A 27,665-nucleotide genomic window follows, 5' to 3' on the forward strand; every position below is an offset into this window, starting at 1 on the left:
CGCTTTAAGCGCCCAACCGCTAATAAGCGCCCACCCTGTAGGTAGGAAAAGTTAATAAGCGCCCAGCCTCGAATAAGCGCCCACCCCCACACCCTAAAAAATGACGTGTACGAGAGGAGTAAAATGAGGAGTGAAATTGACTAAGAGACCAAGAGACTATTCCGGAGACCAAGCTTTCTCAATAATTTACAGAAACTTTCAATGATCAGTAAGAATTCGGCTTTTAGAAATTTTCACCTTCTGTTTTATAATTAATTTTTTCTAGCAAAATAAGCGTACTACTTGCTAAAATGGTGAAATTTTAATAAGCGCCCAGCCTCGAATAAGCGTCCACCTTGAATAAGCGCCTACTCTCAAGGTCCAAAAATTTAACAAACGCCCAGTGTAAACGAATAAATACAGTATCTTCATGCTGACCCGTTTCCGAAATAACGCCCAGCAGAATCGGGACTGAACTACAGAGGCGGGAAATAAATACGTAAATGTGTTGTTTGGAATAAGAAACCATCCCTGTTTGTTTTGTTTCAGGGTACAAATGGTGCTACGTGCAAGAAACAGATAGAAAAGTATGAACAGCAACTAAAGAACTTGTGCTTCCCGGTAGAGTTCAACAGAGAATTCGTTTTTGTTCCGTCATTTGAAGAAAGGTATCCTTTTCAATGTCCTTGTTAAAGAGGCTACGTCCCGGGAATTTCGAAGATTTTTGGTCTAAACTGTTCTGAAATTAGTGGTAGGCAACTTAGCCCATTAAAAAACATTATCTTTATAAAGGAAGATATAGCCTTAATGTGCGGATAGAAATCAAACTAATGCTATAGATATCGTTTTTCTGAAGATCGCAGAAACAACTTGAAAAGTTTAACCTCAATTTTTCAAGTTGTAATCCATTTCCATCTTAGCCATCCGTAGACTGTAAACAGGCTCTCTGGTCGAGGATTGGGCGAAAAGAAAGCGGGAAGAGAAAGGAGGGGGAGGGGCCCTTCTCAGCTCGCTTCGCTCGCCGATCAGATCGGGAGCCTGCTCGCAGGCTAAGCCATCCGCAGCTAAAGACGCTTGTTAACAGTTTCAGTGCTCTAATTGTTAATAAGAATGGACCATTATTAAATATAAATTTTGGCTGTTAAAACATCTGTTAAAATCCGTAACAAAGCGCCTTTAACACCTTAAAACGTACATTATGGCTACGTTACTGTTCTTTGTCATCTTTGAAATGAAAGGTCGCACTATTCTGCTGATCTTGGAACTAATCTTAGAAAAACATAATTATAGAGATTTTGGCTTTTCATCCTTGACACCTTTGTTAGCTGGACTTTCTACGAAGTGTGGAGAAAACATACGTGAGGCAAAATAGTCGTATTGTTCGTGTGGTCGGGCAAATAACTACAACGAGAAACCGCCCGTAAAATAACATTTCACATACGTGTTGTATGTTATTTTTATCCAATCAATAAAAATGCAATGAAACTGGATGCAGGTTTGCACAAGTTATATTCAACACGCTAAGACTGTTACAGTGTTAAATGCTGTCTAATAACACTTAGCCGACGGGGCCTTTGCACAAGGAAACGGTGCAGCGGCGCTGTTGACACATAATTTGATTGACTAGATTTAAACAAAGGGAATTAAAAATCTAACCAATCAAATCAACCGTTTTTAATTCCTAGCCAATCAAATCATGCGTCCCCAGAGCCACCTTTTCCTCGTGCTTGCAAAGGCCTCACAATCGAGGGACAAACGGCTATGGGACATTTATGGACTGACATGATTTGGGAACTTAATTACAGGCTGGGTCCATTTTTACGATTTCAGTTAAAGGGACCGTGTCACGGATTTTAGCCAAACTTAAGCATAGGAATTGACCACCAAATTTGTTTAAATATATAAAATAACATCTTAAAACAGTGAAGGGATATTTTAATAACACAACAAATGCAAAAGAAGGTACGGATGGCCAAAAGTGACGAAGATTGAAACGGATTGCGATATGGGTTTTTGAAAAATGGTCCGGCGGAACAGTTTTCAAAGTTAATCTTGTCTGCTTGTAACTTTAAATTATAACGCCGGGAAACACATTTGGTTGCAGTGAAGCTATGGTTTTGTCATTTAGAATCATAGAATTAATTTCTTTGCAAACATTTAGTTTCATAGCGGGTGTTTGGCAAAATTTCATAACATAAAATTAACTTAGCCGTGACACAATCCCTTTAATGACGATTACTAAGTTACTTACCTGGACTGATCAAATCGTTTAAATTAAGCGGATTTTTTTTTGTATTAGAATTTTGTTGATACTAAATATAGTCTTGTTTACCTTAAATTAAACATGAACGCGATGAACTGTAATTAGGAAATATTAACATTAGGTAGTTAGATTTTCTATTTTTGATTCAAACTCCGTCGCTTTTAAATGTGCCCAAATTGGAAAAGATTATTCTCGAAAGTTGTAGAATATCAGTGTTTATATTTTACAAGCCACAGTCATGCAACTCTGCTAAATATAACCCTAAGCTGTTAAAAATGTAAAGCTTACAATATATTGTTTGGAAAAAGACATAATAAACCAAGCTATTTTGAAAGCTTTTATAGTTGATACTGCATCTGTTTTACTGTCAGACAATGAGCTTCGCGCGAAAGACAAGTTAAACAAACGTCTCACGACAACTTATATTACATTACAGTATTTTGTAAAATTAAAATGCTCTCCACTATAATAGCTATTGGGTAGACTTTCGGACTATTTTTATCATTTCACATTGGAACAATTGCAAATTACTTGGGGTTTTCTGTGGTGTGCGCGCTGTTCAAACTTCTGGAAAACGCCTTACTGCAGTCTGTTAGGCACATATCAAAGATTATTAACGATATTTAACTAATACTTAATAATTTTAAAGCGCCAGTAATAAAGATAACGGCAATAGATAGCATGCATAAAAAAAAGCTTGTTCGGCATGCCTCAGTATCATGACTGTGTACTTGCCGCGGGCTGCATGTTTAGATGACCGTCAATTTTCAGTAACTCTAAGTTGCATTTTTAAAATTGATGGAAAACTTATTGCACCAAGCACGCTTGATTAAAAGATGGAACCTTTTTCGTGCAAATTCCTGCAATGCCCTACACTATTGATTCCGGCACTCCTAGCTCCTTGCATGATTCTCTCCTGATCAGATTACGATCGAGTTTATATTGCGGTCAAATGTCAAAAGATGTGATATTAATACGGCAACGCTTTCTTTATCTTCATTATATCTCACTTATATTGATACCCAGGAAATTATTTTTACACCTACTCTACCCACCAGCTTTATGCACGTAAGGATCGAAGAGTCAACGAAATGCAAGGCACAAATATGTGTGTCCCAACTTATCTCTCTCTCTGCCTTATGGATCGTAGCAGTCAGCCAACAAACCACACCCTTCGTTTTGCTTCACGTTCGTGAGGTCACCCAGGAAAGCGAGCAACGTTCGAAAATTTCGTGCTTTCCGCCGAGCACTCAATATCTCTTAATTGTTATTTATTCCTTAGATTAAGCCCACAATAAGCAAAGACGATATCGTAACCCTGACCCAAACGATAATTTTGCTATTTCGAGCTCCAAGATTGATATTGCCCTCGAGGACAGGATTCACTTATCATTGTTCAGATCTCTCATGAGTTGAACTTCATCTCTTGAACTTCGACTACATTTAGTCTCCATCGTTCAATTTCAATATAATTTTTGTATGACTTAGGAAAGGAAACAGGGAATTTCAAATATAGCTCTGTATTTTTTCTAAAAGTTGAAGTTTTGGCTTGATACTGGCTGTTTGCAGTGTTAAAGTTTGTACGTGATCCTATTTTCCAAATGAACTGTTTTAACCTTCAAAAAACAAAACAAGGAAATAACAGTAGGGAAAAGGAAAATTAGTTTAATTTTCATTTAAAACATCAATAGCTGTCTAAAGTTCTTGCCAACAAATAAGGGTGTTAAGTTGTACATGCGCTTTAGTATTTTCAAGAAAAAAAATTGTCGTTCTGCTTTTACGTTTATTCGCTAAGAACTGAAAACTTGTCATGAGAAATCACAAGGGAGCCTAACGTAAATTCTGATACTTGTTATTTGCACTTCTTCTATTGACAGAAACCTTTATCCCATAAAGTGGGCGTGAACCAAAATTCCGTTGTTAAACTGCACGAATCTATATACAATAGTTGCAGACTAAAACATTCCTCTTGTATAAACATATGAAATATTCTCACAATCGTTTTGAACTTTGTAAACTCTCACCGCTGAGGCAATTCACTGAATCCGAGCTTCGCCTTCGATTTAAATCCTTGCTTTGGTTGTCAGTATTGCCAAGTACTGTTTATCATCAAATAAAACCGTGATTATTTTGAGATTTCCTATCGTCAGGGCATGTCGCTTTTTATAGTTTCTCCAATACAAAAAAAATTGTGTTGAGCTTTGCCCCATGCCACGCCAGCTCATCTTGTTGCTGTTTTTGGCTGTTGTTTCATCAGATTTACAGATTAATTTACGTAAAACTACTGATCTTAATTAAAGAAAACTTCACTGATCTGTTATAAACTTCCCCACAGAATGTTTTACAAAACTAATCTCCACATGATCATGCTATCGTGTGTGCTTTGTTTCTTACTTTTTATTTTTGTTTTTAAATGACCTAAATCAAGTTTTGGTCGCGCTCGACGCGATGTAAAAGAACTGGTCAATGATATTATACGATTTGTGTCAGTGCTTTTTGTGGTTAATTTTTCTAAAACTGTTTTGTACAGCTAACGTTAACGTTTCTGGCTTACTTACAAGCCAGATTTGTGTAATTAATAATTAAAATCAAATGTGTGACTCAAATTAACGGTATTCACAACTACAACTGCCTCGTGAAAATGGTCTTTTGGGGTGTTTTGCTCCGTATCCGTGTAACGATTCACTAAGTAAGGAATAGTGACGAAAGTTTCACAAGAGGTTGGATATTAAAGCAGCATTTGCTTCCGTTTCCCACGTGCTTTCCCGTTCCTATAAAAAAAACTTGACCTTCGGACGACTAGTGAGAGGAGGGGGGAATAAATGCTGCTGAAGGATTATACATTGTTTCCTTTTTGGTCTGAAAGAGGATATGACTTGCAAACATTTCACACAGTGTTATAGATTAAAACCAAGCATCTGTGTTCCTTTTTGGACAAAAAGGAACAAGAATGAATCAAGGGTTTCAGAAGAGTTCATAGGATTACTGAAGGATTAAAAACTGACTAGTGAGTTTTTTGGCTAAAGCCTTTTGTTAATTTTAGCTTCATTTTTCAAGAGATTTAGCACAAAATTGAAACACAGTGAGGTAATCGGCACTATACCATGGTTTCCTCAAAACGGTCGTATTCCTGAGCAGTGACTGACGTAAGTGACCGAAAAAAACACAAATGCCTCACAACTACAGCACTCACGCGGCCTCCCACAAAAATAGAAACGAGGAAATAAAAATTCCCGGAATTGGACCGTAAATTTGGCACGTTCGCGTACCCTGATGATAAGTTCACTTCAGGATTAACATTCTGTGTTCTGAAAAGCATGGATTGAGAGGATAACGTTATTTTTGGATCAGCCTCTTCTGTTTACGGAAACTGGGAGGTGGAGATAGTGACATGGCATAAGTTGTTTACGACGAAAAATCGTTCAAGTACATCCGCGAAAATAATGACTCTTATGATTGCGCGCTTAATATAACAACTAGATTAACCTGCTCCGTGATGGAAATCACGGAGTTTTCTTGACTCTCGGTTCTAAACGCTTTAAGGCTTTAAGACAGCCAAAAAATTTGACGCTTTTGCAGTCGTTTTTAGCCTAAGCCGATCTATACACATCGCACTTCGAGAGGTTCCGATTTTGGTTTTGTGAAAACACTGTCAAAGAGCGACTCTTGTTTACGGAAGTTGGAAGGGTTGAACTTAGCTACTCGTCGTCAGTTCGCTTGCCACAGCCAATGAATAAGTGACTTTTAAAGATATGTCGTACGATATATTGAGTCAGTTTACGACAATCAAAGGAAGCCTCAAAATGTTAGAGTACCAAGGTAAACTGAACCTCCAAAGAGTACGCAATAAACCATAAAGGAAGAAGAATGAGGAAAAATGAGACGGATTGCGAATCATACATGACGTATGTAGCTCCTTAGCAATTGGTTGAAAGGCAACATTCGCTAAGTGTTGTAGAAACAAGTCATTAAAGCGTGCAAATAAAAACATCAACTGATTTACAAATTTCAGTGGACGTCTCGAAAATAAATTTTGCATAAATGAAATACAAACACTGTTTCGCTATGCATGCAGGCCTGCACTTGATCCAGAATTGAGGAAGAAGAATCGTGGACATAATCCGGCCTGGGTTTATACTAATTCTAAAGGTCTTTTACGGATTCCTGAGGTTTACTTCCTAACTAAAGCCTTATCATCTAATTTTTTGAGAGATTTTTGCGTCATAAAAGGATCGAGCTTATAATTGGATGGTATTTCATTGTTATGTCGAAAAACTGCAAATACTTCTAGCGCGCGCGTGCGGTTAGTCAGCCTTTACCCAAATTTTTCCAAACAGAGCAATGCAATTCAATTAAGAATAGCTCTGTCGTCGTCAATGAGCATCAAAAGTCTCTAAGCACACTTCAACCACCTAAAATAGAAACAGAGCTAAGTAGCCAACTTATAATCGGAAGATTGTGTCAGGACCTAAACTTTTAATGAAGGCCTTATGACTGTAAAAGGGATCAGTTTTTTTCACTGTTCAAATTCGCCAGCCGAATTGATACTCCGAAGGGAAGTTAAGAATGATTCCATGTTTAGATGTATATCACCGTCTTCGGCAAAAAGCCGTCGCCATTTCTTGGCCTGTTAACGGGCATATATAGGCAGGCGACAAAAATCTTGATATAAGCTAAGAATCTCTACAACTGACTAAAATAAACTAAATCATCATTGTCATGTGGTGTGCTGTGTTGGGACAGCTGAACAATTAGCTTATCCGAATTGTAAACATCTATAAATAGTAGATATATTTTGACTGACAATCACGTAGTTTAGCAGAAATGTGACGATTTTTTCACCGTTTTTCGTGGAAATTCGTTTACTGCATATCTGCGCGCACGAACCGAAAGAGCGATGAAAAAGATGGCGATTGCGCCATAATTATACGAACAAAAATACCGTGATTCGAAAAAAAGCGACCATGCCAAACAAAGTGGATTTTATTCTTTAAACAGTCAAGATGGTGAAGTTTAAATAAATTAGGGCAATCAAATGAAGAGTACGTTATTCAATATTGAGGGCATGGAAATTATATACTTGATTCATATCAACTCAATTGCCATTTACACTTTAAAAATAAAATTGTACATGTGCAAATATTAAAATAGGAATGCGACAGAAGGGCTCTATCCTTATAGCTCTTAATATTTTGGGACTGAATTACACAATAGCAAAATAGTCGACGTTAAATTTGAATACTCATTGTGTTGTTTTCGTCAGCACTGTTTTGAGTGTTTTGTCCATGCTCGTTTAGTTGTTTTTCATAGACTTTAACTTCCAAATAATTGCTTTGATGGATTGCTAATTTCACGATAAGCGACTTGTTAACGACTTTGAAGATCAACTCGATAAAACTATCAAAACATGTAACAAAGAGACACAAAAAATGATCAATCACCATGCCAAACGGAAAAAAACACGATTAATTTTAGCACAAAACCGCAATTGGAACGAAGCGTATCAGCACAAAAGAAAATAAAAACAGTGTAATTGTCGCCCACGCGCTATATAACTGTTAATGGTTTTCCGGGACTTGGACCTGTCAATCAAGATTAACGCTTTCATGTTCTTTGCCTACGATACATGATGCTTAAATAATCGAGGTGCAGCAGAGATTGGAACTTTTTATAATACTGACAGCGCTTGGTTCCGCTTTTCATTCTGTGTCTTGGCTCTCAACCGTGCACTTTGGCAGTATCCCGTCGCGTGAACTGTAGATCATAGAGAGAGAATTGGCGAAACCTTTATCCTATCCTGGTGACGTAAAATAGACAGAGAGAGCAAGACTGATTTAAATTTAGCCACCCAAACAGGACCTCCCTGGGTCGTCAGAATATAAACAAACTAAAAATCACAGCAGACAGTAGACCTTGGATAGACAACAAAGTATCTGAAACTCCACGGACGTGATCTGGAGAGAAAAATGTTCAACAGAAGCAGTCGACCATCGAGTATCAACCTCAGTCATAACGAAATCTACGTCAACAGAGAAACAGAGACAACGGACAGTACGGAAAACTCGTCGACTGAGATGGAGAAAAGTGATTCTCTGCCCCGTACTATTCGGAGGGCAAACTCGAAAGTTTTAACTCCCGAAGTTCTGGATCTTTGCGCCAAAGAAATTCAACAGGAGAACATGTCTAGAAAGAGGTACGAACAAGCGGCGCTCTATGTGTACGGCACAAGCCAGAGACACTGTGGTTTAGAGGGTACAGCATTGGCGAGCCAGCCTGGAAGCGTCTTTAAAATGCCTTATCTTACGGATCCTTGTTTCACAAGCTTTGGATATTCTAGATAGGAATGAATATCAGAGTAAGAGACAAAAGACTGCCACGAACTCAAGAAAGGATCGAACTCAAAACAAACTCACTGATAGTGATAAGAACTTTAAAAGTGATGTGTGCCCGAGCATTTCAGAAGATCGCGATCGAAGACAAACTCAACTTCAAGACAACGGGCCTGTTCGCTACAAGCAAATTCATGTCACCTGCGAGAGCCCGCATTTTGTTGAAGACGAAGGACTTTCGGCTGCAAAGTCTAAACGAAGGACACCATTAATAGGTTGAGTTAACCGTCTTCGGTTAGAAACTTTAAAGAGATTTAAGCACCACGTTTTCATCGCGGCTGTCGATTCTTTTTAAGTTTCCACTAATAATCTTGGACCATCAAAACAATTAAAGAAAATATTTTTTCCATTTACAGCTCAGCTAAAATACTCACGTTCACAACAAAAACAGTAAACGATTTTTGATTTGATTTTTTTCCGCGGGAAAACGAACGTGATGCCATAAAATCGTTTGAGCCATTAGCAGCGTCAACGAGTTTTACTAAAAAAAATTCAAGCAAGACAAATAATATTATTGAGAAGAATTAGAGTGTTGTATGCACCATAAAAATAGATGTATTTTAACATGAAGTAAATTTTTATCAGAGTGTTATATTTAAGTGTAATATAGACAACGTTCAAAAACAAGTTATTTAATTTAATGTACATATTGTAAATCTTGAAAATTAATTAAAACGCTGGACTACGTGACTCTAGTCAGTACTTCCCGCCGTCGTGTTATCTTAATAATAATAGCCGTGATTCAGATAACAACACGTCAGCCAGGGTTAAATAAAGAAACAGATATCTGCACACAATAGATTTGACCTTGATCGAAAAAAATTCAAGTGTCCGCATTCTTTCGCTTTTGTCTCGAGAATATTATCAGCTGATTTGCATGAATGAACAGAAAATCCAGAACGCACAGTCAGGTGCGATATAACAACTTCAAGAGTCTTTTCAGCGTAATATTATTATGAATTTAACAACATGACTTCGAATACGTGCTCGCTCATTAGTGCAAAAAAGAAACGCTCTAATCCCTTTCAATTCATAGCCACTGTGGGTAGTTTTTAGGATCGCCTCGAGGCATTGACGGAAGTGCAGTTTTTGTCTTAGCACAAAGAAGAGCTTCGGTCAGTGTTATTTTATATATCTCGTTTGCACGTATCAACTGAGCAAATCTAATTGTTAAATTGTTAAATGAAGCTGTTGCAGAACCATAGCCTGTTTCCGAAAAATAAATATATGTAAAATTCAGCGAGGAACCAAAAGTTGACAAAGTTGGGAGCGGTGGTCTCTATGGCAGAACTTCAGAAGTGGAGTCGCACTCCAAAAAACGTACAGAAACTATTTATTTTTCTTTAAATCTTTAGAGGATCGAATTCAATGAATTTTTGTTTTAATTTCCCGTAGCCTGTTTACAGTCGTTCCGCGTTTCTTTTTTGAGCGGAGCTGAACGCCTGAACACAGGTTTGCCCGCCCGATGTCCTCTTAGGCACAAAATTGTACACACCGAGCGGGAAAAAATCCACGATTCTTCAAAGATAGTCTGTGACGAATGTCCCCGCCCCCTCCTATACATGTCTTAACACCAGGAATTCGTGGCCGTATCACTGGTTCAAGGAGAGTTCTGTGGTCAATCATGTAATAGGCCCACTAGCTAAGCAACCACCTCTCTGGGGCCTACATTTTCATGTGTGCATCAGATCGTAAACACTTCAAATTTAAAGGGGCACTGTCAGGGGGATTTTCAGTCTTCTTTTCAGTAAAAAGTACTAAAATTGGCGAAGTACTCTCGCTCGTACAGGAAACGCGCCTAGAACATCAAGATGAAGATATATCAAAAGTGAATTGTTGTTGGGAAGGAGGATGGGTCTAATTTCGAAAGGGCTTTTTCTTCGATCGGAAACCTAACCTCCGATCAGGCGTTTTTTTTTTTTCGAGCGAAAAGTAGGAGGGAGGGCATGATATCAGGTTACGCAAACCTGGATAGCAGATCCGAGACATAGCGGGAAAGTGGCTAAAAACAAGTAAGAAGTAACATGTTAAGCATATAATAATTCGTACTGTAATTGAAAATAGTAAGGTACTGCCCCGGGGGGTACTGCGGTGCTCATATATTTCAATCCTCTTCTAACAGGACTTTAAATTAACAATTACCCGGTTATGTCGGCCGTAGACAACCAAAATTTGGCTGGTGCAACTAAACATTGCTGGTTGTGAATGGGGGGGGGGGAGGGGGGAGGGGGGGGGCAGGGTACAGGGGGTGGTGCTGGTGGAAAACCCAGTAGAAAAGGAGGATCCAGGATGATTTCCTTATGAAAGGGACGGGGATGCTCGTCTATTGCTTAGGCCAGGATGTAAATAATAGATTTTGGTGTGAACACTTTTAGCTGACAAGGTCTAGAATAGTGTTTTCCGTGAAGAAATAAAAAACGCCGTCCAAAATAACGTGGTCGGGACCGATCAGGCATGAAAAAATGTAGGATCAATTTAGGTTTCTGGGAAACTGCTCACCTACCCCTCCCCAAACCTAACATTAACCCTTACTTATCGCTTTGGGCAAAATGTTAGGTTTGGGGAGGGGTAGGTGAGCAGTTTCCCAGAAACCTAAATTGATCCAAAATGTATCCTATAGAGGTCAATAAAAGCTTGAGCTACCCCCAGATTCATCTCCTTTAGGAATTGAATTTAAATTTTTGCAAAGAGCGCTCCGTCCCTTTCATATGGGAGTTTCCCGCCACCGTCCCCCCCCCCTCCCCTCTCCCCACCCCACCCATGAACAGGAGGAGGAAAAGGGGAGAAGTGGAATTTCTAAAAAGACACAACTGGAAGAAAACGGAGCAAATTTTATAACTATGGATCAATTATTAAGAAACAGGAGGAAAGGGTATGGGAAACAGAAACTTCAAAAACACCATCCACCGCCCCCATCCCAACAAATTCTGTACTGAGTAGTGTTAACATCAGGACAGCCCACATCCAAATGTCCATTTGTTAGGGCACAATGCTAGAATTTGATCTTTCAGCAAGAGTTAAATTATTGAAACGTACACACTAAATACTAGTTATGCAACGCTTTCGAGTGGTATACTATGGAATATCCCACGAGTCACTTGTATTTTCTCGGTATACACACGAGCCTTTAGGCGAGTGTGTATGCCAAGAAAATACAAGTGACAAGTGGGATATTCCATAGTATACCACGAGAAAGTGTTGTGTAACTATTTTATACCATGCCATAGAAAATACGCTTACTAAATTTCGTCGAGAATACAGTCGCAGCGCACTATGGGAAGGTTGGGTTGAATACCGTCGAATATACAACGGCTTTCCTCAATTCTGATTGGCTGTATTTTCTATGGCATGGTATAAATGATGGTACGTTCAAGTCTGTTTGGAGGGATAGACACAGGGGTACAGAACTGTCTTTTCTTGGGTTGCATACATTAAAAGGGTAAAATTATCAACAATTTCACTCCTTTCTCAGGGTTATTTAGCCTGCGAACGTAGACGTATTTCCGGCTGTCCCTTCTATGTTCTTATTTTCTATCATAATATGCCTATTACCGGTAATATCTTTTTAGTGGATCTGGGGGGGGGGGGGGGGTGGCTAGTCACCCAACCCACTCCCTCTGGAGCCACCCCTGGACAACTAACCAATCAACTGCAGAATGTTGCATTGTAGCCTCATTGGCAACTAGACACCACAATTTAATTATACTCCAGCTCTTTACACTACAAATATATCAGTCAAAAAGCAGTCAAAGTGAAAAGAATGCAAATTGGGTATCAAAAATAATGCACCAACTGTTCTCATTAGGTTTCTAAACAAATACCTTTAAAAGTTATCAAATGCAAGATACTACTTCTTACGTATAAAGCGCTGAATGGCATGGCACCACAATACTTAATTGATCTACTCCAGCACTATACACCGACCAGGCAACTTAGATCATCATCAATGAATCTGTTGGTTGTACCGCAAACAAACTTAAAGTACGTCTTATGGAGAACGATCTTTTAAAGTTGCCGCCCCCAGACTATGGAATGCGCTTTCAAAGAAACTTAAACTTATTAAATCACTTGACGTTTTTAAAAAAGAACTTAAAACATTGCTTTTTAGAGAGGCCTTTTTATATAAAATCATATTTTATTTTTTAATCCAAAGTAATTAATTAATATTTTACTTTTTAAAATTATCAAGTCTTAGAGAGGCCTTTTTATATTAATCATATTTTATTTTTTAAATTCAAAGTAAATTGTAATTTATTTAATTAATATTTTACTTTTTAACATTGTCTAGCGCCCTTGAACGTATGGAAAGGGCGCTATACAAATGATTATTATTATTATTATTATTAAAAGTTGCATACGTGATGTACATCAAACTTGTGCTATTATCATTCTTTGCTTAAAAATACTCTAGAGCAAGCAATTAATGTTGAAAGCGACAGCTAAATATAAGTTTTGTATTGAAACTAAATAAATTATATTATAGTTGTCTGTACTCCTATCAAGATTTCAAATCAGTAATGTAGCACTCTCATAAGCTTGTAATTCTACTGGACCTCTAATTCAGCAGTTAATTGTTAATGTTTTGGGGCTAGGGTCATATTTTTTCCTGTTGTTTGTTCCATTGTTCTCTTAAGGGGTAGCAAGCCAATCATGTGAGAGCTGCTACCCAACCCATTAATTTCGATTTGGGCCTGTGAAATCTAACATCATTTCAAAACGTTGTAAATTATACACCTAACTGAAGAAAGGTTGATTCTGTGAAAAGCATATATAAACCATGAACAATAAGAACAAATGGCATTCTGGGAAGGCAGCACTGGTGCGCTAAGAAATATTCCATTTATTGATAATCAAGATATTTCTTTCCTTTGGTGCCTAAAGAGCATGATGGGGATGTTTCTTTTCAGATTTCCCAGTAAACATTTTGGTCGCATTGTTCATGGTTTATGCTTTTGACGGCTCAATGTTTATTCAATCAGGTATACAGCTATTTCGAGAAACGTTGTCGGAAAAAAGCACAAAACTGCACAAGCCAATCCCTAAAGGTAATATGGGTAGAGTACGTATTGAGCTACTGCACGTGTTGAATACTAATGAGATATAACAACAAAATAAGCGCAATTTTCAGGTTTTCTTTCTTTTTAGACATTTAGAAACAAGGTACGTTTAGACCCTCTGAAGTTCAGAAGAATTTTTCCTCACTCAAAGACATGCGACAGTAAAAGTAAAGCTACAGATATAGGCCTCCTGAGAAGAAAAACAAATTCTCCACATGCAAAAATACAAACTTGTAAATTTCCTCTAGGCCAATATGCAAAATTCCAGTGAATACCCAGACCATCTTTTGGTCTTGTCGCGTGCACTTTGATGTTTTTTTTTTTTGCGACAACCTTTCTCGAAATAGCTGTATACAGACTATAAATTATTAGAATACAGCACACACTCTAGGCTCCACTACTAGTGTGCAAAGAAAGCAAACTCGTTAAATATGACCCCAAAAAAAGAATAAAACAAAACAAACCAGGGTAGCCCAACCCTGTGATGCCTTGAACCTGTGGTGGTTGACAATGTGGGTGAAAGTAGAGTGTTATTCTCAGGGGGGGGGGGAACTTGCATATGAAAGTGACGGGGATGCTCTTTGGGGTGTAAATTTCGGATTTTTGGTCTCGCTTAGCTAGCGTGTACCAGGCAAAACACCAATATTTTTATCCATAATGGTCTTGTTTAGGGTTACACATGACTAAAATTTAATATACAAATATAAATTCTATTCTTAGTTTTTTGGTATCTTTAAGGGGTCAAGAAAAGCTTGAGCCACACTCAGATTGATCTCCTTAAGGGGTTCTTTTCAAAATTCTGACTAGCATCCCTGTCTATTTCATATAGGAGTCCCCCCCCCAGGTTTTAGACAGCATTAATGAAACACTGTGAACTTCAATGAAACACAGTAAACAACCACTACCCATCAAATTCTGTAGAACAACCTTATTTGAAAGACTATATCCAACTGCTAAAAAAGGATTTGAAAATTCCCCAGCGTCTGGGGATTGCACTACAACACTTCTAAATGCACAATCTCTTGTGCAATGTAAAGGCAACAATAGAATTATAGATGAATAACAATTACTTGTCTGAGCTTAGATTTAAATCTCTGACATAACTGTTGAAGAAAGTCCTTCTAAACTTGGGGTTCAGACGCCATCAGCCTGTTTTTTCACCAGCTACTGACAACCAGGAATTCAAAAGCTCCTCTTCTGGCATAGTAATATAAGTAGAAAGGACATCTAATGCCAAAACACATGAATTACTTAAATAACCATTCTCTGGTTCCAGAGACTGTTTGTATAATCCAACCACAGCCGACTGAAAAAACCTTGCAGCAACCGACCAATACAAGAGGGATAGAGACGACTGGGAGAGGTCGTTCACACTCTGATAACCATGTAACACATGACCAGCCATTTTTATAGCCTCACTGTGAGTATCGCCCTGCTGTACTCGCAGAATAATCATGTACATCATACAGATAGCAATTTCAAAAACCCTGTACGAAAAAGACATGTCCCCAAAGTCTATGATGCTAGCAATTTCATGGCTTTCACCATACTCATTGGGAATAACAAGGACATTTTCTTCATTAATATCACCATGGATGACCTGTTTCTTTAGGTCCCCAAGGTGTGGAAGGACATTATTTACGAAATTATGGTAGGCATGACTTAGAATTTTTTGTTCTGTTTCATCTTTGGTTGCAATTGTTATGTAACTTTTAATGGTGTGTAACTGCAAGAGGTCCCACTCTGGGCGCTTAAGTACAGCATCAAATCCAGGGTGGTGAAATCCCTGGAAAAGAGGCAAAAACTTCACATTAATTGACTTTAAATTCATAATAATAATAATAATAATAATAATAATAATAATAATAATAATAATAATAATAATCATTTCTATAGCGCTATTTAGCTAATCTTTCATAGCGCTTTACAATTACTATGCTAAAATATAAAAATAAAATAACTCCATTCATAAATGAACTTATTTTATTCATTTTTACCTTATGGTATCATAAGGTATAGTGAGGGTTTGAATGTCACTCCATTCCCGTTAAACAATTAATGTATGCATTAATCCGCATTAAAAGTGAATTAAACACGGTTTCCCCTCTCTCCCGTACTAGGTTTTGTTTTGTCCACATAGTCGTGCCATTGTCTAATGTTCATATATGTGGGGGGAGGGGGTGGAGCAAAAGCAGCACTACAGTGTACATGTTTTCAAAATGGCGCCTGTTGTGTCGAGCCCGACAAGGCGGATTTTTGTTCCTTTCGCTACATCTTTGATCAAAATACACTTTTGAAGACCTCAAGAACCAACAGAAAATGTGCTCAAGAATGCTCGAGTGAAAAATGCGACTTTCCCAATGCGAACGAAGCATAGTGGCAACGATTGCGGCTGCCGAAGAAGATGGACAAAATGTTACATTAGCTTATTGATTAGGAAGGACGTTTTGACGACAATCGGAATCCTTGATGGTGGTATTAACTCAATTGGAGAAGGTGAGATTACTAAGAAACTGCTCATGCTAGAAAATTTGAAACTGAAGTACAATGTGCAATCACAAATTGTTTCTGAAATTAACTTTTACAGAACTGATTGTAGAACTACTTTAACGAAGCTAAGTTTATAATTTCACCTCGTGCCGAAAGAAACTATCATTATCAATTGCATTGTCTGAAGTCGATAGTTTTGTTATGAGGAGTTTGTTACCTAGCTGTTCCAGTTAGAAGTACGATGTGCGATGACAGATTGTTTCTGAACTTATTAAAGTTTTAGCAGAATTTCATGTAGAAGTAATTCAGTCAAGCTAAGTTTGTAGTTTCACCTTGGAACCGAAAGAAACTAACATTGTCAATTAAATTGACTGATGTCGATAATTTTGTCGTCAGGAATTGAGTTGCCCAGCTGTTCTAGTTCAATGTGCAAAGACAGATTGTTTCTGAAATTAACTTTTAGCAAAATTTCGAGTAGAACTACTTTAACGAAGTTAAGTTTATAGTTTCGCCTCCGGACCGAAAAAAATAACAATGTTAATTCTGTAGACTTATTAGAAGTTAAGTTGCCTAGCTGTTCCAGTTCGATGATAGATTGTTTCTAAAATTCAGTTTAGCAGAATTCAAGTAAAAAAACTAATTCACTAAAACTAAGTTTAATGAGTTTAACCTTGAGACCGAAAGGAACTTAATGACATTCATTGTTTTGTTATGAGGAGCTGTTCCATTTTTGCTTAAAATGTTACTTTTTGTAATGCATGTACAACAACATCCTCTTTATTTCCTTATCATTAAATTAAATTACAGAATTACATATATAAATATATTGCTAAAGATAAGGAGTTCTGGCAACCTTAAATAAAAAATATAAATGAACTGAACAATGAAGAATTTCACAGCCTAGTTATCTCGTGTTACGTTATAATTAGTTATCAAATCTTGTAATAGAAGAAATCATGTCAAGTAAAAATAGCAACATGTTTATAATTCACAGTAAAGGTTAGAATAAGTTTATTCCTGTCATCTCTCTCAACAACCCAACAATCATACCTTTATTAGTCTACCGGCCCTCTATCATGTTGTTAATGTCACATTGCCATGTAACAACAAAAGCAGTTTCAATCAGGTTTATATTATTTTATAAGTTCACTTTACCCCTTTTGTTTCTGGACCAAATTCTTCTAAAAAATAATAACAGTGACACAAGGCACTGACCAAAACAGCTTTCATTAATAATTTCAAATAATATATAGATTTAGGCAAGCCTAAAAGCGGAGCTCCCCAGTTAATTATTTTGCACTTTATAGAAACCTGAATTCAAGCCATTGTACAATTTTAAGGCTAAGAATATAATATTCGTTTTATTTTTTTTTTTATAAATTTTAATATTGTTACTTACTTTTTTTTACCGTGTCCCAGAGGGGGGAAGAGGTACTCCCTAAAATTTACTCAAGGGGTGTGCCACTGAGTCGCTGAGACTCTGGACCTGTTCCAGAGAAAAACGGCTCAATTTGCGACCCTGTTCCAGACAAACAGTGCAAAATAGGTACCCTGTTCCAGACAATATCCACAATGAAAAATATATGAAGATAGATATAAAAACACTAGCGTACATCACAAAGCGCTCACTTGACTTTGTCTGTGGCTTGGAGAAAAACCAATGAGAGGAGCGGATTTTCATAGCTAAACTTGATAGTGTTCCACAGTCAAAAGAGTGATTTGTATACCCTGTTTCAGAGTCAGAGAGGCAAAAGGCATACCCTGTTGAGCAGCACATACCCGTATAGCCCTTATATGGGAGTACCGTATACAGCAACACCAAATAAGCCGAGAACAAACAAAATCAATCAAAACGTTTTAATTCCACCGACAGCATTATGATCCAGAAGTCTGGATGGGAAATTATGCTGCAAAACGGGTAATTATGTAACCTTCGTAGATAAGGAGGGGGTAGTAGGGCTGCATGTTGGGGTAGATAGGCATATCACGTGGTAAATTAGCAAAGCACTTAACATTTAGAGTATATAGGAAATAATATACATCTACATTAAGAATATGGTTAATTTTCTTTTTTTCATTCATTCATTTGTTTTTATTTTCACTATTTGCCTATATTTTAATTTTGAATGGAAATGGCAGAGGTCATACATGTAGCAAAGGGTTTACAGCATATTGCCATAAGCTAATGCCAAGCAAACCGGAGTGAAAGCTAACCACAAGCAAACTAGAGTGAAAGCTAATCCCAAGCACACCGGATGAATAAAGCTAACTGCGAGCAAACAGGGGTGAACCTAACTACAAGCAAACCGGAGTGAAACTAACTGGAAGCAAAGAAGGGACATTCTGTAACCCCATCCCCACCCCCTCCCCCCCCAAAAAAAGGATGATAGCACCTTTTTTACTTTTACATGTCTTTTTGAGTCCCCTTCCTCTTAAGGGGTTTCACTTCACTTACAGAAATAAAAAAACAAAAATTCTGGGAAGATAGAATATTGTTTGTGTGTCTCAAACTCAGTTTTGTTCTTTGATTACGCAGAAAAAATAGAATCATGTTTGCTTGTGTATAAAACTATGCAAGAAAAAAAGCATCAATACTTTGACTGCTCTTTTAAAAATTTGTATGCTTTATTGTACACATTTTTGTGGAGTCATGTTGCCCATTCGTCATGAAGTTCACAAAGTAAGCAAATGAGTCACAATTTGGTTGCTTCATGGTACCTAATGGATACAGCAAATTTAATCTGGCTTTAGAATATTTCACTAATTTTAACATTATAGCTGTTCTTATAAATTGTACGCAGCATACAACACATAAGAATGAAATTGGTATTGCATATTGCTTGCAATCACGATTTTAACGTCTATACTTAAGAATTACAGTACCACCAGTTTCAGCATTACCAATCCAAATTCAAATTATTACATTGCTTTTTAACTCCACTACCTCCCCCAAGGTCAACCAAAGATCTTATGATATACAGTAATTAGACAACTACATGTAAGTCCTGTGTAGTCGAGGGCTCAAAATATTTGGACACTTACAGGTCATGTTAACCGGCCAAAGAGATTTTAGCTTGGTCACATGTGGTTTCTTACCAGCCAAAACATTGAAAATAGCAATTTTAAACTCCCATTCATTTCTGCTGTTACTGTTTTGGCTGCATAAATTATTCTTAAAAAGATCACTTCATAATGCCCTTGTTACATCTAAAAAGATGTGAAAGAGACAGGTCAATCAAGAAGTTGTTTTCTGAAGTACACTGTAAATACGTTAACATTTAAAATATAAACTTTGCTCATTTGCAGCTTTTCTTGATTTCAATTTACATGTAATTTACTAGTCTCTTGAAAATGGCATCATGAAGACACCCAAACATCAAGCTGGATAATCTTAATCCTTCCTGTTTTCTTTTGATGTCCTTGTCCACATTCTGTTCTTGTGTCTGTGGCTCTGCAAATTCTGAAATTCATGTTAACCCTGAAAAAAGTCAAATGCCACAGATTAAATTAAAATTGATTAATTGGTATGAAAATCAATAATTTATAAAACAAAACACTTAACGCAAGCTTGTATAAAGTGAAGCAAAACTACTGGATGCGAAAGGATACCTTATATATTTAACAGAGATGAATCAGCACAGACTATTTTTTTTTACTGATAACTGCGAAGTCAACTACAGAAAAAAAACCCGGTAGTATTTACCCGTGTATAAGTCGACCTTTTTTCACCTAAAAATCGGTCCAAAAAATCGCCCTCGACTTATACACGGGTCAAAATTTTCGACCCAAGCACTAGTTAAATAAATTCTGCACAATTAGCATAACAATTGTTTTATATAAAATAAACATCAAATAAACAACAGTACAGGTTACGATGTCCTTTAACTTTGCTATCTTTGTCATTAAATTGGCAGTTCAAGTCGAAATTCATTACGATTTATCCGCTTAATATAAACCTGAATGTTGTAGAGACTCAATGGCACAAGGTTTGAATAAAGAGCTGACATTTTCCACTAATTAAAGCTGGTAAATCCACTCGAGAAAACATCTTCTTGCATGATCTTTCTCGCTTCCAACTTCGCTACTTAGTAACCTGGCATGATGCAAGCACGTATAGTTATCAGTTACCAGTACCTCACCGATTTTGTAGCTTGGTTACCAAGTTCCCCAAGCAAGCTTGACTTTGTTTATCGAGTGGGTTTCAAAGTTTTCTGATGTTCCTTGGTGTTTTGCTTGTCTTCTAAAGCCGCTACTATCTCTCCACAATTAGAAAGGTTCGTTTGTATTAAGTGTGTTTGATTTTAAAAGCCTGTTTCAAAAATTGTGGACAAAATGCCTGCATAAACACGTGTTGTTAAAACGCTCGAGTAAGTTACGATAATAAACATCACATTGAAACTTGCTGTGATTTTTTCGTTAAGTATCTCTACCTGAAACGAAAATCTAAGAAACACAAGGTAAAATTTAAAGACAATTTAGCCCAGAAATTAGAAAACTTAGTTTCTGGCCTCAAAAATAGGGGGTCGACTTATACACGGGGTCGACTAATACACGGGTAAATACGGTAACTCGAACTCGGATAACTCGAACAACCTTGCTTACTCAAACTCACTTCCATTTCCCTTGGATTTGACCCCACTTTTCAGTCATTTTTACTCGGTTAAATTCGAACTTGGATAACTCGAAAACCCCGCTAACTCGAACTAAATTTTGTTTCCCTTGAACAAAATTTGGGTCAAACTTTTTACCCTGATAACTCGAATTCCAGAACTTGCAACTCGCAACGGTTGCCCATTGATTATAGCAATGAACAGATCATGTATTTGACAGTCATTTTCCACTCTTAACAAAAGAATGTGTGGTCGCTTTAGAGTTCCTGGCAAGATAAGTTCAATTTGCACAGTACTGTATACTGAAGTGCTTAAAAATCAGTAAACTATCAATTATTAACTTGGCAAATAAAATATTCAATCAACCCCGCTAACTCGAAAAACCCTGCTAACTCGAACTCATTTTCGTTTCCCTTCAGAGTTCGAGTTAGCAGGGTTCTACTGTAAATATTTCTGATATTTTCATAAACTCAAAGCATCACTGCAAACCCTTACACCCCTCTTTAAAAGGTTTGACCTTTAAATACTCCCCCTCCCCTCTACCCCTATATATACATGTACATGCATAGGAAAAACATTGCCACATCTTAAAAGCTTTTCTCTTAACAGTAATACTAAGATTTTTAAAGATACACATTTAATTAATAATAAGTTTGCATGCACAGCTGCATACAGTGTCTAAAATGGCATGAATTTACTCACAAAGATTCCAGTTTTCCAGTAGTCATTAACCTTTGTTGTGTGCATTTTCCAAATTCCACAACAAGATTGTGATTTTTTTATGACAAATATAACATTTACTGTTGACATTCTGAATGAAACCAGCAAAACAGACCTCAAAATCTCAAAATTGTTGACATTGTTATGTAATCCACATGAACGCTCAATAGTGAACAGAACTACATGACAAGTGGATTATTTAATATATTTGGGAACGAAAGAGCTAAGTAATGAAGCTGAAGTTTATTTACTCTGACTAAATGAACAGTAATTTTACCTCCATCATGAATATCAATAAACTGCATACACTGAATCGATCTATTTCACTCGGAGTTAACGAAATTCCAGGTGCTTCGTGCAAACTGACATCACTTTCATTCTCATCTCAGCTGCTCTTCTAGCACTGTAAAACAAAATAATCATATCACAAGCATTTAAAAATCGTAAGCTTAATTTTCTTCGAGATGTGTTGAAGTGATATTCTTTGTGAATTCGTTCCTCGAAGGCCCAACAATTATTTGTTTACATAATCAAATCCTCCTATTTGATCAGTAAAACCTGGTAAAACTGAATTTTAACGAATAGTATTTTTCAACATTGTTCATGTCACAAGCAAATGCTTAGTGGCGAAAGCAAGTAAAATGTGCCGTCAATATAAGCTTACTTTGCGTATAAAGTAAGCTTAAGACAAAACGTAGAGATATTAAATGACGGAAACACTGCAGTTTTGTACTCACCTTCACCAGTTGGCCGCAGTAGGTACACTCGTCTGCTCGTTTTATCTCCGTTCCCTTGTTCTCCGCTATTTCTTTGCCTGTTTCCTCGGCACCTCTCTTGCTATTTTAGTCGCTTTTCTTCGCTACTTTGCTACCAGGTTCGACAGGCGCTTTGCTATACTTTTTCGCCTGCTTTCTGTCCGGGTTTTCTGGATCTCTCGCGATCTCTTTCCCGTCGCAAATCGCTTAAACCCTGTTTCCTCGAAGTTAAGTTTACCCTGCTCTCGTTTATAGTCATCGGCATAACAAGGAGCCAAAATAAATGTGTTTGTCTCAAGTTCTAACTTTCAGACTAGCTGTTTAGACCTCACACTGCAAAATTATTTCGCGCCAGTACTGCGCGAGTTGTCAAGACCTTTCAAGATCCCGGATGTGCGCAACACCGTACGTACGCCGCCGTACGCGCCCGCGAGGCATGCCGCTAGCCATGATGACCATGAAAACTCGGATGCAGAGGTTTCCTATTTTATTTCATGTGTTTTTTTTTTTTTTTTCATGTGTTTTTTTTTTTATGGGTATGGTGCTCCGCTCTGCGGCCCTTACGGGCCGCTAAGGAGCTCCGCTAATAATGTTGGAAATAGTAGTCTTTTTCAATATTGTGTTTACTGTGGTAGAAAGAAAAACCAGTGTGAAAAGAAATGCATTTTTCTCTATGTAAACGCCAAGGACAGGCTATGGACTATGGTACACTTAGGACAGACTTTTTGCAGTTTTCATATAGGTGACACTTTACACAGACTTGTAACACTACGAAAAAAATGATTAATCTTCGTCCATGATCAAAAAGCTAGACTATGATTAATCCCTCATTTCTCTCCGCGACATGATTCTCTCACACGATGGCTATGTACTATAACCTCGTTCCCAGGGTCTTCCCCCCCCCCCCCGAGCAAGAACTGGAGGCTGGGGGAGTCCCTGGAAACGAGGTGGGCTCTGCTAATCAGTCACAAATGAGCAACTACTTACTGTATATATTTAAACAGAAAGTTATTAGCGTGCTCCCCGGATCATTGCGGAATAACTAAAACACCTTACAAATGGAACACTTTTTAGTTCGAAAAAGGGGCAAATGTTCATCGAATAATTACCACATACCATAAGGTGGCTCGAAGGAGACTTTGATTTTATTTATTCATAACTTCATTCATAAAAACGGTGGTCCTAGAGTTTGGAAGGCAGCAACCATCCATCTATCTCTTTCTCTCTCTTGGAAATCTTCAACTTGATCAGGACTCTGATTTCCAGTGCCACAACAAGCCTTTCTGTTCTAATCTCAGTTGCTTCTCTTGGTGTTCGGAAGCTGAACCCCCCCCCTAACCCCCCATATGTCGACTCAAGATACACGTCACTTGGATAATGAACTAACAGGTTTCTTCGCACTTCTCACAAAGTTGTTTCGGGGTGATATAAGTGTACAGTTGATCCCCACTTTATGGACACCCATTGGTGGTCTGCTGATGAATACAACTCTTTTCATAACTAGACAAAGGTTTTTACACTGCCGTGAATCATTTTAGCTCTACTTCTTGTATCCAAAAAAAGCTCCCCCCTTCCCATATATAGGCCCTTGTGAAAACCAGCCCACTGGAAAAAGGGGATTTGAACAAAATAATATGCCTTTAGAATAGCCCCCCCCCCCAAAAAAAAAAAAAAGAAAGAAAGAAAGAAAACAAAACAAAAAACACCACGAATGTTTTGCCCGGGGAGGGGACTCGCATATGAAAGTGACGGGGATGCTCGTCGTCTCGCTTAGGGGTGTAAATTTCGGTTTTTTGGTCTCGCTTAGGGTGTTCTGGGCAAAACGCCAATATATGCCAATATTTTAAGCCATAATGGTCTCGTTTAGGGTTACACACGAAGAAATATACAAATATAAATTCCATTCTTAGCTTTTTGGTATCTTTTAGGGGTCAAGAAAAGCTTGAGCCACACCCAGATTGGTCTCTTTTAGGGGTTCTTTTCAAATTTTCCGACGAGCATCCCCGTCCGTTTTATATAGGAGTCCCCCCCCCCGGGATGTTTTGTCGCCTGAATATAACATTGACTGTATTGCAAAAGAAAAGCATTGCCTGTAAGAAGCATTAATTTTGAACTTAAGCCTCCTAAGGGACCATTCATTTTAAGAAGGGGGGAGGGCCGGAGGAATCTTGGGGGGGGGGTCACTAATTTTTTACAGTGGCAAAAGGGGAGGGTCATCGTTATTTTCGTTTTTGAAAAGGGGGGGTCGCGTAGAAAAACACTGTATTTTAATCCAAATCAAAATCTTTTATTTTCAATAAATATTAAGTGATATAAAATGTGACAGGCCAAGCACGACTCCCGCTGGTTGCTAAATGTTAGCCTTCAGTCTGTTAACGGATGATTTGATTAACGCTCTCTTTTTGATTTGATTAACGTTTTCAGTGATGATCTTTATGCCATTGTGTTTGCTAGCTCTGTGGCATATTTTGTTAGGTTTATCGGCTCATGTTTGTTGAAAGATTCTTAAAAGCCTTCAAAGGAATGTTGTAGTCTATATTGTGTATCGGATCAGTGGATTTCTAACTGTCAACTCGTATTCTAAAGTGGCGGTTAGTTCGTAGGATAACGTTTCGTTACCACAGTTGCGAGGGTCTATAAAGATCCGAGTCTTTTGAAGGCTACTGCAGTCTCTAAACATTGAGAGCAATGGTTTCTTTGAGTTGTTTTTAAGCTCCCCTTAGTTTGAGTTGTTGTGATTTGCGCTCTGGGAGCTATAAAAGACATAAAACTTTACCTCCATTATTGTTGATCTGTTTTGTTGCATTACTTGCATCCACCAAATAAATTCTATGGCAGTTTGATTACTGCGTTTGAAGTCTCTAGTATGCCGCAACCATCTCTTCTGGCAAATGTTTTATCTAAAGCAAGACTCAAGTTTCGGTCCTTCAGTGGACCTCATCAGATGCTCCTATGTCAAAGTCTCATTGAATGATTTGAAATCAATCGATTTGCTGTATTTGTACTTGTCTGCAGGATCAAAAATTCTGGTTTTTAATTGGCTCACGTAAATGGACCAATTGTGTTAATGTAGTTTTGATTCGCGCCTAAATGTGTTTGTTTATAAGGCTATTTTTCGCATTTTTGACCGTTAAAGGTCACTTCTGATGCTAAAGAGTGCGAGAGTAGTGTTCCACATAATGAAGAAGGGCTTCAATTCGTGTATATAGCACGGCGTGCGTTTGACTGTAGCATAGATTTTTTTGCGATCAAAGATAATCTTGTGCAACACAGCGGAATGGAGCTCTGTCAAAAAAAGAGGTTTGATGTGAATTTTTTTTGAGGTGCATGTGTGTGTGTGTGGGGGGGGGGGGTCGCAAAATTTAATATTGCACTTTAGGGGAGGGCTTTCCTTTTTTTTACTCTACTATAGGGGGAGGGCCAAAAAGTTTCAACTGAATACACACAGGGATTCCTCCGGCCCTCCCCCCCCCTTCTAAAAAATGAATGGTCCCTTAAAGGTGTAGTATTACATGTACCTGTAGTGCTTTATTCATCTCTGCCACATAGCGACCAAGATTGAACAGAAGTCGAGGGGTGCAAGGGACATCTTTAATAAGCTTGCCTGGAACAAAGCTGAGAAGGCGAATGGCGTTAACTCTGGCTGGCAGATTTTCTTTTTCTTCGTGTCCACCGTCCGAAGATGTTAAACAACACATGGTAGTATATTCGCCGATCATCGCTCTGGCGGGAACCTGACACGAGAATCCTTGTTCTTTCAAATATAACATAGCTTCGTTCTGTGCATCCACAGAAGAAATGTTCGCTGAATCCACGTGATTTAAAATCTTCAGAACGAATTCGTCTTCGCTGTTTTGCAGCCTTTCGCCATCATTTGTGTGTTCTGGAAGAGTACCTTTCATGTAAAAATTCCGGTCATCATAACTAACAAATTCTTTCACTAACAAAGGATCAGATATCCTTAGGCCATACAGTGAACATGCTAGTTGAATCGCTCCTTGTGTATCAACTGAGGGCCGGATAAGCGTCAGTGTTCCTTCATTCTTTTGAATGTAAATCTCGTTCGAGTTCATGTCCATAATCTACCATCTAGAGTGAGATCAACACTTCTTAGAGTAGTGTTATTTAATCTAATTAACCTCACTTTTCCGTCGCCAAAATAACAAGCAACACGAAAAGTTCACCCAGACAGTAGCACCTTCGGGCCTTGGGCAAGCAGAACTTCCACGTCGATTCAGCTAGCGTAAACCGGAAGTTACATGGAAACGAGGCCTGAGGGCCCTCGGCGGCTAAGTTTTTACTAGCGTTTGGGGCGTATCGAGTTGAAAGAAAGCATTTCCTTTACAAATTAGCCACGAATCTTGATCCCTATTATTGCAAAAGTATAAAAAGAAGAAACTTTAACGTCTACCAGGCGACAGGTGAAATTCTAACAGCTTTAATAGCGGTAAGATTTTGCTGCCAACTTCAATATTCCCTCGCCACCAACCAACTTTGAACACAGTCGTGACTGTGTTTTTAGCTACTATCTAGCCTCCCACGCAGACTTTCTTTTCGCTCATCACACTGATAGCTACTGATCACAGGAAAAAAGTCTGCGTTGGAGGCTAGGTACACGTATATTACCCTGTCGTTATTCAGATCTTCCCGTAACGCTTTGCGAAAAAGAAAAAAATCTCGATGATTTGGTAAGTGCAGAATGCAATATGGAACAATTGAAAGTATGATGTTTTATATATGTTCGTGTTTATTTGCTTTATTTTACTTTCGGAAAAACTCTTCACAGGCTACTTGTATTCTTTCCCAGCTGTTCCTTACGCTAATCTTTGCAAACGTAACACGACACTTTTGTTCGTTTGTAACAAAATACTTATGTCTTCCTTGAAAATGAGGTTGCCTATTTACCGAGTTAGGATTTCGAGTTGGATTTCGAGTTAGGATTTCGAGTTGGATTTTCGAGTTGGATTTTCGAGTTAGGATTTCGAGTTGGATTTTCGAGTTGGATTTTCGAGTTAGGATTTTCGAGTCAGGATAAAACGAAATCACCGAAACAAGCAAACATTTACATTTGATTTCAGTTTCTTTGGCCGCCCACTTTGCGAAGTTCGTTGGGAAATTGTAAACTTCGTTACGAAGTTGCCAATTTTGTTGCGAGTTTCCCACCCCAACCCCCTCCACATGAATAATTAATTAATTGATATTAATTAATTAATTGACTATTAAAGTTTACACGTTAGCGCACTAGCGGGTTAGCGGACGACAGCCCCAACAAACCATCACAATAGTGCATTCTGCACTAAAAACGGAGGGAAGGAGACTTTTACTTCTGCAGTAAAACACCAAGGTCGCGCAGAAGTCGCTCCGAGTTCACGAAAACACAAGCACACTGGCAGCACTCGTGA

The 27,665-nt window shown here is 38.0% G+C and overlaps 2 protein-coding genes and 1 long non-coding RNA gene across 4 annotated transcripts in view; 1 reads left to right on the forward strand and 2 right to left on the reverse strand.

Moving 5' to 3' along the window:
• Positions 1–1,469, forward strand: part of LOC144658593 (spermine synthase-like) — a 27,717-nt gene extending 26,248 nt beyond the window's left edge. The window contains exons 10-11 of one of the 2 annotated variants that reach the window (XM_078519039.1): positions 529–647; positions 1,305–1,469. In XM_078519039.1, the coding sequence (XP_078375165.1) occupies positions 529–647; positions 1,305–1,341 (156 nt within the window). In that variant the 3' untranslated portion in view covers positions 1,342–1,469. The remainder of the gene's footprint in view (positions 1–528; positions 648–1,304) is intronic. The other variant, XM_078519040.1, reaches the window with a different exon arrangement.
• An 11,542-nt stretch (positions 1,470–13,011) lies between these two features.
• On the reverse strand, positions 13,012–26,496 carry LOC144658745 (hydroxylysine kinase-like). The gene is made up of 2 exons (XM_078519213.1): positions 25,782–26,496; positions 13,012–15,474 (listed from the first exon to the last, which is right to left on the reverse strand). The coding sequence occupies exons 1-2, from the start codon at positions 26,340–26,342 to the stop codon at positions 14,833–14,835; spliced, it is 1,203 nt and encodes a 400-aa protein (XP_078375339.1). The 5' UTR covers positions 26,343–26,496; the 3' UTR covers positions 13,012–14,832.
• On the reverse strand, positions 18,022–22,840 carry LOC144658746 (uncharacterized). Its single transcript, XR_013571772.1, has 3 exons — positions 22,246–22,840; positions 21,786–21,911; positions 18,022–19,656 (listed from the first exon to the last, which is right to left on the reverse strand). It is a non-coding gene; the product is annotated as an uncharacterized LOC144658746 (long non-coding RNA).
• Positions 26,497–27,665: the final 1,169 nt, after the last annotated feature.

The sequence above is a fragment of the Oculina patagonica genome, chromosome 6, assembly GCF_052425735.1.
Source record: "Oculina patagonica isolate OP01 chromosome 6, crgOcupat, whole genome shotgun sequence".
Classification (NCBI taxonomy): domain Eukaryota; kingdom Metazoa; phylum Cnidaria; class Anthozoa; order Scleractinia; family Oculinidae; genus Oculina; species Oculina patagonica.

What these genes read in the sequence shown, in the direction of transcription:
- LOC144658745 (XM_078519213.1), bottom strand. Translation starts at nt 26,342, where the DNA reads ATGGACATGAACTCGAACGAGATTTACATTCAAAAGAATGAAGGAACA. An exon ending in AGATGAATAAAGCACTACAG is followed by an intron (nt 15,475 to 25,781) that starts GTACATGTAATA and finishes CCTCTTTTCCAG; the next exon opens with GGATTTCACCACCCTGGATT.